The sequence below is a fragment of the Centrocercus urophasianus genome, unplaced genomic scaffold, assembly GCF_019232065.1.
Source record: "Centrocercus urophasianus isolate 14NV4802_14NV808 unplaced genomic scaffold, USGS_Curo_1.0 seq_29, whole genome shotgun sequence".
Classification (NCBI taxonomy): Eukaryota; Metazoa; Chordata; class Aves; order Galliformes; family Phasianidae; genus Centrocercus; species Centrocercus urophasianus.
Window position 1 is genome coordinate 8,467,712 of NW_024884855.1, and position 12,993 is coordinate 8,480,704.

Here is a 12,993-nt window from a genome sequence, read left to right on the forward strand (position 1 = left end):
GATGGAGCGCAGCACAATGGCTGCCAACCCCCCTGTGCCATCCCCACAGCCCCGACCCTCCGTGCTGTGCTTCAGCCCAGGAAGCTGCAGGTCCCACCTTCACCCTACCACCCTCCACGGTCCCCATCATTTCCTATTCTCCATCCAAATTGTGCGATCCCTACCCCCACCCTCCATCCTCCAGGAGTTGTGCATGGCACTGCACATCCTCCAGGCATGGCATGGCAGTGGGCATCAGCCACGCTCTCAGCACCGCATGGCACTGGCACAGCTCCCCGTGCTTTGCCATGGCTGTGGCCGCGATGAGGGCTCATCAAGAGGACATACCAAGAGAGGGAGAACAAGGGAGAGCGGGCAGCACAGCCCCAGATAGATGAGCTCCCACACAGCCCTGCCCAGATCTCCCCATAGACCGCCTTCGTGCCATCTCATACTAAAGGTACAGCCTTCCCACATGCCCTTGGCACAGAGCCTGCAGGGAGCTGAGGATACCTGGGACAGCAATGGGGTCCAGAGCATCCTCAGATCACATCACCACTGAAGGGCTCCAGACCTCTCCCCAGGAGCCCTCCAAGTCCTGAAGCACCACAGGTCTTTCCCTGGTGCCCTCTGAGCTGGCTGCTCATTTTCATCCCTAAAACCAAACCCAAGAGCACGGGGACCAGCAGTTCCCTGGCAACATGCGCTGCATCCAGGCTGGCCAGGAAACCTGCCTGGAGCAAGGCGTGACCCAGAGGAGAGGATGGAGCAGATGCTGCAGAGGACAGAGCAGCTAGGTGTGATACAAACAGATTTGTGCTTAAACCAGCTGGCACACACCCCAAAATGCTGACTCACAGCCCCATCCATGCCATGCAGCCAGGTCACGGCCCCACAGTGTCACCTTGACCACAGAGCTGATCCTAAGGGCCTCGGCTTCCAGGACAGGGAGGGTTCCTGAGGTACCACATCCCCAGGATAAATGAAACGGGGAAGGAGCGGTAAGAAAAGCGGGGCAGATGCTCGTGGGGAAGGATGGGGTATTTTGGACAGGAAGCTCTGTGCCAGAGAGCAACAGAAACACTGTGGCCATGGGAAGGTGAGGCAAGGAGGATTAAAGGCTGGGAGCAGACATGCAGATGTGACACAACGCTGCGTACCGTGACCGGGAGGACAGCAGCATAAGGACCAACAGTGCACAAAGGTCCCTCCCAGCACCTTGTCCATCGCAGCCCCCACGAACCCAGGGTTTGAGCCACCTACCTGGGGCACCCACAGCACTCACCTGGGCAGCCTGGCTTGCTCGCATGCCCTGGCACTGCTGGCTCTGCACTCTCCCTCAGGGACCGTCACTCTCCTGGCAGACCCATATTTGCCGCACGGCAGCTGCCGGCTGCTGCTACCCAATGCATATTTGATGACTGCTATTATTCTCATCTCTGCTCATGAGCGGAGGGATGGGAGCTAATCTTCCCCTGTGCAGGGCCAGGGGGAAGCACGGATGGAGCAGCTGGAGGGGCAGCCAGCCCTGATCCCTGGCCTTCATCCCATGGTGACGCAGCTGGACAGTACCACAGCCCTATCCCTCCCAGGACAGATGTGTCACGAGCCCCAGATGTGGGCAGACAGCAAAAGGCCCTGACCCACTCCACCCCACAAGCCAAAGCACATTTAGGAAGAGAAATCACAGGGACACGGGGCCACACACCAGCGAGCTCTCTCACAACGGGGCTGGGACTGAGCAGCCCTGCAGGCACCCCAAGGAGGGAAGCATCCTGCACGGGAACATCTCCAATCTCTACTCCCTCCTCCCAGAGCTCACGCCTGGGCTCCATCTCCTCCCTGCTAACACGTCCCTGCCGTAATGCGGTGGGTATTTATTATGCTGATTCCTCAGAAAGCAAAAGGCTTAACTGCAAATTACAATCAATAGCCCCAATCCCCAAGGGGAGGGTTCATCATTTAGCAGGCGCAACCAGAGGAATTCTAAACTATTTGCCAGCCATAAATCCTCCTCTCCACAGCCTCCCCAGCCAGCGTGGCACAATGTGCAATGTCTGCTTGGGGGTGACCCTTGTCAGCATTAGAAACAATTAAGCTGTCAGTGTGGATCGTGGCTCTTATATACAGTCCCGAGCAGCGCTTTAAGATGTCAGTGTGATGGGGTGAGGGAAGCTGGTGGAGGCGAGCCTGCCGCAGTAACCATCTCTCATTGAATTAAATGAATGTATTTGGAGTCAGTCTCTTTTTATTACCTTGCGAACAATTCCTGACTAAATTAAATTATAAAAGGAGTGTTCAGCCAATCAAACCTGCTTGATTGCCTGGAACAAGCATTTTAAACAGAGCACGCCTCGGGCCTTTGCTGTTTCCACGATGAGATGGAGGGCAGCTGATGGACTGTGTCAAAGCTGATTCACCCCGCTCCACACCTGGAGCATCACTCAGCAGCCACACGCAGCCCCACACCACCAGCAAGGGCCAAGGCAGGCTGGGTGCGACTGGGAGAGCAGGGCATGGTGCTAACGAAGGCAGAGCAGGCTGGAAGAGCAGAGATGGCAGCAGCTGCAGTGCAGAGCTGCTGCCTCTTGGTTTCGTCCAGGAGAACCCCCTCTCGTACAGCAGGAATCAGCACAATGCCTGCTTCTGCACCCCATCCTGCACCTGCCTTCCTCCAAAAATGTTCAGCAAGGAGTCCCTCAGTACAGCTCCCTTTGCTAGCTAACAAGGGGTCTGAGCAATTCCACAGAGCTCAGGAGGCTCTGGTACAACACAAACACTGCAGTGATTTCCCACCCACCCCTTGAGAGACATCTTCAGGCAAAGCTGCTGCTGCATTGAATTGCAATGCTTGCAGCTTTTAGCATCAGCACAGAACAATTACAGAATCTGTCTGAAAGAATGAGCACTGCAATTAGAATGCACGCATTTCCAAACACAGCTATGAACTCGCTTGCAAAAACAGCCACTCTTGCTTCAGAAAAGAAATGAGCTTCTTCTGGTTTAACGACTTCTACTCCATCCGCTTTCCAAATTTAATTGCCTATCAGTTCATTCTGAACAGGATGAAATGCACAATTTCCTAAGTGAATAGCGAGGCTAATTAGAGGTTTTAATGATGGTGTGCTGGACCAGTCAGTTTTAAAAGTGAACATGCTAGAGGAAGGCACTAACCAGGTAGGTTACACTGTGCATTTTAGCCTCACGTGAGCATCCACCACCTCCCCAGCTGCACACACTGCCCGGCCTAAGGACAAAGCACAGTCAGCACCTCCAGCTGCCCGGCTGTGCACTGGGGCTTGGCAGGCTCCTTGGTTTGGAGGGAGAGTCAGAAAGTCAGGGGCAAAACGAAACCAAAAGAACTCTTTGTCTGTGCAACCTTCAGAGGAAATTTAAAGGGCGAGTTAATGTGCTGGAACGGCATCCCCCCCCCCGACTCACACAGAGAAGTGCTTGCTTTCTGCAGCCAGCTCAGGCATAATGCTGCTAATTTGGAGCTCATTCTCCACTAGCTGCCACCGAGGTTGGGATTTGCTCTGCACTCCAGCTGTGAACAAAGCCAGAAACAGGGAAGGGAACTTACAGAGTTCAAAGTCACCTTCTCAGTTTGGGTATTGTGAATAATATCGTGCCTGGCTCCCACGCCACCTCACAGAGGTCCTCTCCATCCTCAGAGCCCTCTCACTGCTGCCTCACGATCTACTCCACCTTGCCACCTTCTGCAGCAGCATCTGTCATTCTTCAGGAGGCCAAAGGTAAAAAGAGAGTTAGAGAACACACCAAAGTGCCAAACCACTGCAGGCAGACAGCCACGGGTCACATGAAATAGCGATTTTTATTCTCTCAAATAAAATATTCCTTCCATTTCTGCTCGATCAGTTTGTGAGGGGTGGGGAGGCACGCAGAAGAGGGAAGGAGCCCTGCTCAGACAAGTTTGCTATCAGACCTGTCCTCACAGTCAACAATCCACATCAGACTGAACTCTTTTCCAATGAAAGAAAATAAAAGCTATCGGCAACTCTTGATCCCAGAAGGAAAGAGCTGTTCTCTATCAGGCACTCTGAATTGCTTAGCATCAATACTTAGTGAAAGAGCATGATTAGAAAAATCCCAGATTTCCGAGTAAAATATCCAAACAAGAAACACTATTGAACAGAGATGGGGTAAAACCCACAGCATGGGATGGCGCTGGGCTCAGAGAGCTGTTATGGGAATTTAGGGGCAGGGCTGAGAAAGAAGCACATCCCAAGCAATGCTCCTGGGGACCAACGGGCAGGACAAGAGCAGAGCAAACTCCCAAGATCTCTCCTTGGGCCACGATATGCCAGAGAATCCTCACTGCAGCCCATGGCTCTCTGATCGTACCCTGCTGCAGTTTGGCCAGGTTAGCCATTCCTTAACAAAGTTTCAGTTCTCACCTCTCAGTACCAGTTGGACAAGGATGTCCTACAAAGCCCTCTGCAGAGGTAACAGGAGGCACAGAGTGCCACTTTGTAATGTAATGGAGGGACCATCATAAGTTCAGGGCTTGTCGGACTGAAGCCTCCAACTACAAAAGCTGTAGAGACCACACGTCCAGAGAGCAGAGGAGGAAGAACTTCATTTTCTGTTTCAGAGCAACACTTAAATTAAGTGAATAGATAAGCAGCAAAGCATCAGCAACGTTCTTCCAGCTCTGGTTCCTCTGTTCCAAAGCACAGGGCCACATTTATCCACACAAACCTATGAACTTTCCCTTAGCTGAGCAAGCTACTGGTAGGTTAACACACAGACATGTGTGCAGATCTTACTGGGGCAGGACATTGCTGGCTGCAGGAACTGTGTCCTAGAAGAGCTGGCTCCCCTTTTATTTTTCTTTTTTATAATATATTGAAGAAACATTACTTCGCCTGAAATGCTGCAAGATGGAAACCCATCTTCCCCATCCCCACCTGCACGTACAGCAGCCTCATTTTAAGCCTTTCTCCAAGAGAAGGAGCTTCACAGAAGCCTTCTCACTTTCTTGGCTGTGGAACACATCTCTCTTTTCTCTCTTTTTCCTTTCTTTCTTTCTTTTTTTTTTTTTTTTTTTTTCTGTTTAGTTTTGCTTTTATGTGGTCAGATCCAATTTGAGTGATTAAAGACAAGGCCAGGCACCAGCAAAGAGCAGCAAAGGGAGCTACTTCTTTACGATCTGAATGACATCTTCATGCTCCATCATATGGGTTAAGCCCACTCTTTGAGGGCTGTATTTTGTGCTTGTCCCCTTTGAAGAAAAACAGGGAGAAGGGTTAGAAGGCAACCAGTCACAAGAGGACAAGGATTTCTGTTGTTAAACACTGCTGTTAAACACTTACCCATACCAAGGCGTATTTGAACTGGCTGGCTAATGATCTGTGAATCCGGTGGCACTGCAAGACAGACAGACAGCATGTGAGGCAGCTCAGGGGCCCTTTGTAAACAACTTGCTCACCAATCAGGATTTAGAAGCAACTCATGTCTACATCAGAAATGACAATAGTGGTTTTAGAAGCCAGTTAGCAGCACTTGAAATACCACATAGATGCACAAGAATCTATAGATCACCAAAAGTTCTGTTTCACTGCTTCCATGTGCTTTTTCACTGCTCTGTATCAAGTAATTCTAAAAAAATCTTTCCTGGCAGCCAGAAAAGAAACCCAAGGCAGATGGAATCAGTAAAGGTAACAAAAGGAGAAGCCCAGCTAAGCACTGGCATATCCCCTACTTTAAAAAGCTCAAATAAATCACAGCAGGCTCAAAGATTCCTTCTACAGATAATTAATAATAAATAACAGAGAAATTACCACATGCTCCACAGAAGCCCCTTTCCGTAGGATAATGGCATCTGTGAAGTCTGGTCTCTCTGCAAAAAAGCAAAGGAAGGGATAAAAAGAATCACTGGCTTTGCACTGAACGTGTTCTAACATGCTGACATTGTGCCACATTGTTTTCTGCTTATTGCTCTCCAACCCCCTGCCTTGTCACATTTGCCAGCAGCCTTCAGACATCAGGCATCCAAGCAGCTGAAAGCATTGAACCTCTTCTGCCCACACTCCAGCACCCACAGGCTCAGTCATCCATGGCACAGCTCTCTCACAACTCACCTTCTGCAAACCCATTCCTAAAACTTGGCTTTCAACAAAGAAGACAAAGTCAGAGCACACCTGTCTAAGTACAATGGCACCACTCTGCAGTTTTCTGCAAAATCCCCAGGGTTTCACAGCTTAACAAACTCACAGAAAATTCCTTAATCCTCTCATATCCACCCACTTCAGAGCTGTTTAGTTGTGATCACAGCCAGAGGAAGAACGTCTTGGAAAAGGAACAAGTTATAGATGTGCCTTCACCATCAGGAAAAGCTACAGGTCAATGGTAAAGCACAAGGAGGATCAAAGGCACCAGAGCTCCAGGAGCCCAGCATGGGAATCACCAAATCTCCCACAGAAGGAACAGGAGACCTCTTCTGGGCAGCAATCTGCTCATCACAGACTGCACACAGTAACTGTTAGAGGAAGGAAGCTGCAAGCTTGAAAACTTTATTTCTTTACGACAGCATCACGAAAAGCCTCATAATAATTCAGCTCTTCTAGTGCAGAGAGAATAGGTGAATCAGACAAAACAGAAAGCAAGAGTTAATGCTGAAAGCTGCTTAGGGAGTATGTAGCTGCAGCATTTCCAAAAGGTCACTCAGAGCCAGGCATCCAAGCCCCACTGGCAGCCTGTCTGTGTTTGTGAGTAGCAGCCCTTTGTGCCTTTCAAACCTCCTGCTCAGCCAGTGGCCACTTACGTCCTCGTTTCTTGGTGTAGATGCAGGTAAGTGCCAGGTATTCCCACAGCTTCTCCAGCAAGTAATCCAGGTTCAATTTCATGCCACAGCTGTAAAACACCAGGAAAGACTCAGTGTTTATTGCTGTTGTGATTTAGAGATCCAGAAGAACAAGGTGAAACATCTAATTACAGAGCTAGGGTACAAGGGGAAATGTCTGTAATGATGTCATTACAGGAAAAGCACAAGATGAAATTAATAGGGCTTTCTGAAAGGAAGTAGCTTTGAAGCAGCAAAGCCCCAGTCAGATACATCAGTGCTTCCAAGGGAACAAGCTGGAGACTTATTCTGCCCTGCAGATGGTGTGAGGAAGCCAAGCAGCCTGCCTCTCCAGGGGAAGGAAGCCCAGAAGAAGCTGCACAGTGGCTCTCTGCTCCTACCTGATTACAACACTGTGGGGTCTCCGAGCAAGTCGATCCACTTCCTCCATAGATATCTGGTCAATCTTGTTATAAACCTAAGACAAATGAGAAAGAATGCACTCCTTAGGATGTCAGTTCAGCAGCACTGCAAGGAAGGCAGACACACACATGTGGGTGTAACAAGGCAGCTCAGCATCTGATGTAGAAACACGGATCCTACCAGCCAGAGGCAGGCCAAGGCTTTTAAGAAATTCACCCGTTGAAGTTAAGGAGCCTGAATGCAAGTTTGGACCTTCTAAACCTCTCAATTTGGGCTGACTAGCAATGTGCTCTCCAGCATCATGAATTTAACTCCAGGCTCGGCCATTATCAAACAAAGCCGTTAAATGACCTCTGGCTCAAGGAAACATTCACAAAAACTCCAATGCGGAACGCTGCCAGCAGAGGAACCGAAGGCTCCACACCACAGCAGCGAGCTGTGCTACCAGCATGCAGAGCTCACGCTGCTCCACGGCAGCAGCCACTAGAGGGCACAGGGAGAGCACACAGCACAGCTGCAGGTAGAAGGAGCAAAAAACGCCCACCTCCTCATCCCCAGCCGTTACGGCTTTGAGAGTCAGGAAGACGAGGAGATTCCTTCTGCAAAGAGGCGTTTAGTGCTGCAGAAGCCAGGCTGCTTCTGAGATACTCACGTAAAGGCATGGCATGTAGACCCTGTTGCCTACAATCACGTCAATGAACTCGTCAGGAGAACAGTCCTCTCTGAAAAGGACTTCAGCATTGAAGATTTCTGAGGTGAACATTGTCAAGGTCCAAATCCTGCATGCCTAAACACAGCTGCGAGTCAACGGCCTGCAGCTGCCTGGCGCAGCATGGAGAAAGGGAATAAAAATGGGACAAATCAACCCAGGCCTCCTCTCACCCCACCAAGCACACAGCGAGGCCATCCCACAGCAGCTATCGTTTGGCTCGAGAGCTGCTGGCTTGAGGCTGCAGTGCCTCTCATTTTAGGAAAAGGATACTATACTCATGGAGGATGAGCTGTACCAACTTCTCAGAGCACTGAGTGAGTGTGACAGTGGAGTTGAAGGATATACCACCACCCTTCTTCGGCTGCAAGACAATAAATCAACTCAAGAACAGCCTCCAAAAGCCAGTGCCTGCTTCATCTGCCCAATGCAATCGGCAGCACACATTGCCCTTGGCTTCCATTAAGCAGCCTGACACAAGCTGTGCTTCTAACAGCCCAGGAAAGCTCACCTTGAAGTAGATATTTGGTTTGCTTTTATTCAGACGGATTCCTACAGATTCCAGTTCTTTCTCCAGCAGGGCCCTGCAGGGACACTGCACGTTAGTACCTGTGAGATTGAGCCCAGCCAGGTGACACCCACACTCTTCCTTTTTGACTGCCATATTGATACAACCTTGTCATCGACTCACTGCAACGTAACACCCTCTGCTAATGCAGGACAGGGTCTGCAGTGGAAATCTAGCTCAAATCCATCTCTGCACAGCCATCCTGTAGGAATGACCTTTCAACTGAGAAGCCCAAGCTGAGGACTGCAGAAAGTTCTGTAAATGCTGCTCCCAGTTAGCCAGCATGCCACGGAGCACAACCCCAATCTTGCACTCAAGCTTAAATAGCAGCATACCTCCAGGTCTGTACCTGGGACACGGTGTTTCAGGGAGCTGGAATGTTTTCTGGGCACGTGGAAACTGCTGAACCTGACTCAGCATCCCGGCCCCACGCACCCAGCAGCACACACTCACCGCTGCACTTCACCCTTCGTGGCATCCAGCATCATAATGACAACATCTGCTGTCCTGGCCACGGCGATCACCTGCCGGCCTCTGCCCTTCCCTGAGGAGAGAGGACATGGCTGTGTATCAAGAAGAGAAACCAGCTGTGAGTCCTGTGACAGATGGGGACTGCTGTTTGGGAGCAAGGGAAAGGATCCTGCAATCCTGTGCTGGCTGCAGTCAGCTGTCAAGGGGTCCCTGTGTGATCAGATCTGGCCCATCCAGTGCTACCTTCTGCCCAGCACAACCCCCAGAACATTCTCTGCTGCTGCTCTTCTGTTATGGCTTACACAACTAGCACACATAAAGCTGGTTGTATGTTGAAATGTCACTGCTGCCAGCTGGACAGACACCCCAGACCTGAGCAGTGGGAGTGACCCCAGGTGGCAGAGGCAGCTTATGCAGGGCTGTGATGTGGGCATTTTCTGGTCAAAAGGGAGAGAGACCTCATCAACCAACCGGGCCGTGCTCCTCTAAGAGACCATTAGGATGTCTTCCTAAATTTTGTAAATGTTTCTTTTGTCACGACCTGCTGATAAGAAAGATAATGAAGCAGAAGCACAAAGGCCCAGAATCAGGAGTCATGGAAGGACTTGCAGGAAATTAATCAAAAGAAGTTACTGTTCAGCTGTAATTCCCCCCTCCGCCTCTCCAGCATCTTTCTTTAGATTTCCTCTGTACCAGAAAGCAGATGAGCAAAATAACACTCATGCAAGAAGGTGAGAAGTGACTGACTTGCTTTGGCTCCCACCTCCAGAAAAGCATCTTTCTGCTACATATAGAGCCTTACGTGGGCCTGGGATAAGAATCGTGCCTCACATAAGATCAAGAATGCCAGTTTGGAAAGCCAGTGTGGGAACTATTGGCCTGGGAAAGCTGCTGATGTTTGATCTGGGCAAGAATGATACTGAGTGCAAGTCCCTCCTTTACATCAACATAGAGATCAGCCAACCTTGTGCTGCTCCTTCAATGATTCCAGGCAGATCCAACAGCTGAATATTGGCTCCTTTATACTGAAAAGGAAATGGATACAAAGTTGAAAGCCTTGTGCAGGGTACCTCAGCTGCCCTGAAAGCCCCAGGCACATGCTGAGCTCCAAAGCCTGCAGAGAGTGGAACTGAATGAACACAATATTGGAAGACAACCTTCCACAAAGCTGGTGGCTTTGTTTTGATGAGGCAACCTCTGGAGTGTTTGCCATTAAGCTGTGTTCAACTGTGGGTCACACTGCAATTCTAGCCTCCTAAAGAGTCACATAAGTGCAGTCTGAAAACAGCACAGTGCAACTGCAACAATATTCCAAACTGATAAATAGAAAAGAAAGGGAAAAAAAATCCAACAGCTCTATTTTGGTCTAACAAGTAAAGCTCTGTAACGAGCAAATGCCATAATCCCTTACCAAGACGGGTCAGAACTACTGATGTGCATTGCAGGTCTTACAGCACCAGGAAAAAAAAGGGGGGACCTTTGTTCATTGGATCAGCAGAGTCACCATCTTTCAAGGTGCTGCTGCAGTAAGTCCTCAGTAACAGCTTCAGCTGGTGACTGGAGCCTGAGGCTGCATTTGGATGTATTGCAGTGCTGGTGTTCATTTTAACACCAATACTTCTGCTTCCATTATTTAAATCTGCTTTCAATTCTGACCCAAGTTTTCTCATTACTCTTGGATACTTTTCAGTTTGATGCCCTTTACCATTTGCTTTACTGATAGACACTCAAACCACCGCTAATGAAATTCCTCAAGGACAGGAGCAGTTGTATTTTCTTTCCAAATTGATCACGGTACAGATTGCCTCTTTTAAAGCTTCATTAAAAACAAATCTGTCAAGGTTTCCAGCCATCTGGTCAATGGCGCCAATAGCAGTTATAAAAAATTCAGCTGAGAATTCCTGTATTGCTCTGGTCAGTCGAACTGTGCCATATGAAACCCCGAGCAGGCAGTCAATCTTGAAGAGTTATGCAGCCTGGAGAAGTGCTACATCAGCACTGCAGGTTGCAGACTTGATATTGCAAGCACTCAAGACTTGGTGAAGTTTAAAGCAGAGGTCAGCAGAGATCTCCAGATATTGCTGCTTCTCAGTGGTAATACAGGTGTAACTGCTGTGAGCAGAGTTCTTTACACGGCTGGGTTTCTTACCGCTACCTTCTATGAAAGGGAGGAAAATCCTACTTACTTCTATGACTCCTGGGATACATGTCAGGGTTGTGAACTCATAAGATGCAGCTTCACTGGCAGTTGAGGTCATTAAACTCAAAAACGTGGACTGAAAAAGCAAGAGATGGCCATCACAAGAGGTACTGAAATGAAAGCACTGACACGCATTCAGCAAAACATGCAGTACTAAAAAGTGTTCATCAGTTTTTAAAGTCAGGTTGCAGCCATGCAGGACCCGGGGACTGAAGCAGTAATGGGTCTGCCAGCATGAAGATAAAACCTATTCTCTTGCCTACGTTCTCAGCAGTGGCTGCACTAGTTAATTCTTCATTAACTAACGGCAAGAAGGTGAAATACAGAGAGATGCTGTAATGAAAGATACCTGCTTTACAGCCCCTGCCAGTCTCAAATCCAGAAAAACCACACTGCAACGTTAACTCGGACACGCACTGACCTTACCCACAGAAGGAAAACCAATCAGTGCCACTCGGGCATCTCCAGATTTCATCACATCGAAGCCTTCTCCTTTAGCAGCAGAGGATTTGGAAGGTTCTAACAACTGAGCTCTGTATTTTGCAAGCTTTGCCTTCAGCAGGCCAAGATGGTACTCGGTAGCTGAAATAACAGAAATGCAGCAACTGGTTAAAGACAGTGCCTGATAACTCACCCCTGGAAACAAGAGCCTTCCTAAAATGAAACCTCAGATTTCAGTCCGTAGCTTAACACACCCTACCTACATCCAGGTGTTCTGTACCTGCTGAGATATCGGCCACTCTGCTTCAAGGAAATAAGATGTTTTCAGGTTGGATATTAGGAAAAATTTCTTCTTGGAAAGAGTGGTCAGGCACTGGCACTGCTGCAAGGGAGCGGTGGGGTCACCGTCCCTGGAGGTGCTCCAGACTGTGGAGATGTGGCACTGAGGGCTGTGGGCAGTGGGCACGGAGGGATGGGTTGGGAGGAGGCACAGCCTGTAAGGAACAGCCCGCCCCGGGCAGAATGCCTCTGCACAGCCCTCCTGCAGCATCCGCCACTGCAAAAACGCAAGATACTCTGCCAACTTTTAAAACCATGCTCAGCTTAGAGCTCACGTACACGAATACAGCATTTACCAACTTATTCTTGCATTTGCACCCGACACAGAGAAGAAGGCAGCTCGCTCAACAGAAGCTTGTAACAGGGGATGGCAGTTTTTATCAGCTCTCCTCGCCAGCATTCAGCACAGCCTCCAGCCCGCAGAAGCAGCAAAGCGCTGTGGGGCTGCCCTGCCCGGCCCTGCCTTGAATTCAAGCATCCGAATTCCAACCCGGTGCAACCAGCAGCCCGGCTCCCACCGCCGGGACGCGCCGGGCTGCGGAGGGGGCACGAGGAGACAGGGCGGCCCGTGAAGAGCGCCCAGCGCCCGCCCGGCCCAACCTGTGCGCTTCTACAGCCGCGACCACCGCTTCCCTCCGCTCCTCGCCCCCCGGCACCTTTGTTCTTCTGGGTGCGGGCGATTTCCTTCTCGATCTCGGAGATCTTCTCCAGGATGCCCATGGCGCGGCCCGCCGCGGCTCCTCACGCCGCCCGCCGGAAGTGCCGCCGGTCCGTCCGTGCGCCTAAATGCTCCGGGCTGCGTCCACTTCCGCCGCCTGGCAAGGGGGGGGGGGGGGGCGGGACGGGGACCTGCGCACTCCGCGCACCGCTCCGGCCGCCCCGCGCCCTGCGTTCCGCTCGCTTCCGTGGTCCCACTCGGCCCCCTCCCTGCACAGGGTCCCCCCGCTGGCATCCCGAAAGAGCTGATGGAGGAAAGGATACGTGGCACAGAGCCCGCAAGATGCGTTAGGGCCAGGGATTGAGCTTCCCCCCACCACAGCAATCCCACGTCCACTATT

The 12,993-nt window shown here is 50.4% G+C and overlaps 1 protein-coding gene across 2 annotated transcripts; it reads right to left on the reverse strand.

The window, feature by feature from the left end:
- Nucleotides 1-3,795: 3,795 nt before the first annotated feature.
- Nucleotides 3,796-12,699, reverse strand: DRG2 (developmentally regulated GTP binding protein 2). Of its 2 annotated transcripts, none has more exons than XM_042828207.1 (13): nucleotides 12,592-12,699; nucleotides 11,577-11,737; nucleotides 11,142-11,231; nucleotides 9,920-9,980; nucleotides 8,938-9,028; nucleotides 8,428-8,500; nucleotides 8,190-8,280; nucleotides 7,860-7,957; nucleotides 7,186-7,262; nucleotides 6,767-6,855; nucleotides 5,784-5,842; nucleotides 5,316-5,369; nucleotides 3,796-5,224 (listed from the first exon to the last, which is right to left on the reverse strand). In XM_042828207.1, exons 1-13 carry the CDS (start codon nucleotides 12,653-12,655, stop codon nucleotides 5,138-5,140), a joined length of 1,095 nt encoding a protein of 364 aa, XP_042684141.1. In that variant the 5' UTR covers nucleotides 12,656-12,699; the 3' UTR covers nucleotides 3,796-5,137. The 2 variants fall into 2 exon arrangements, with proteins under 2 accessions (XP_042684141.1, XP_042684142.1); XM_042828208.1 differs by lacking the exon at nucleotides 12,592-12,699 and adding an exon at nucleotides 11,877-11,978.
- Nucleotides 12,700-12,993: the final 294 nt, after the last annotated feature.

Bases quoted from the DNA above. Each gene is read 5' to 3' on its own strand.
- DRG2 (XM_042828207.1), bottom strand. From the start codon at position 12,655: ATGGGCATCCTGGAGAAGATCTCCGAGATCGAGAAGGAAATCGCCCGC. The intron at 11,738-12,591 runs GTGCCGGGGGGC...CTGTTATTTCAG, and splicing joins CCGCACCCAGAAGAACAAAG to CTACCGAGTACCATCTTGGC. The intron at 5,225-5,315 runs GTAAGTGTTTAA...TTTTCTTCAAAG, and splicing joins TCAAATACGCCTTGGTATGG to GGGACAAGCACAAAATACAG.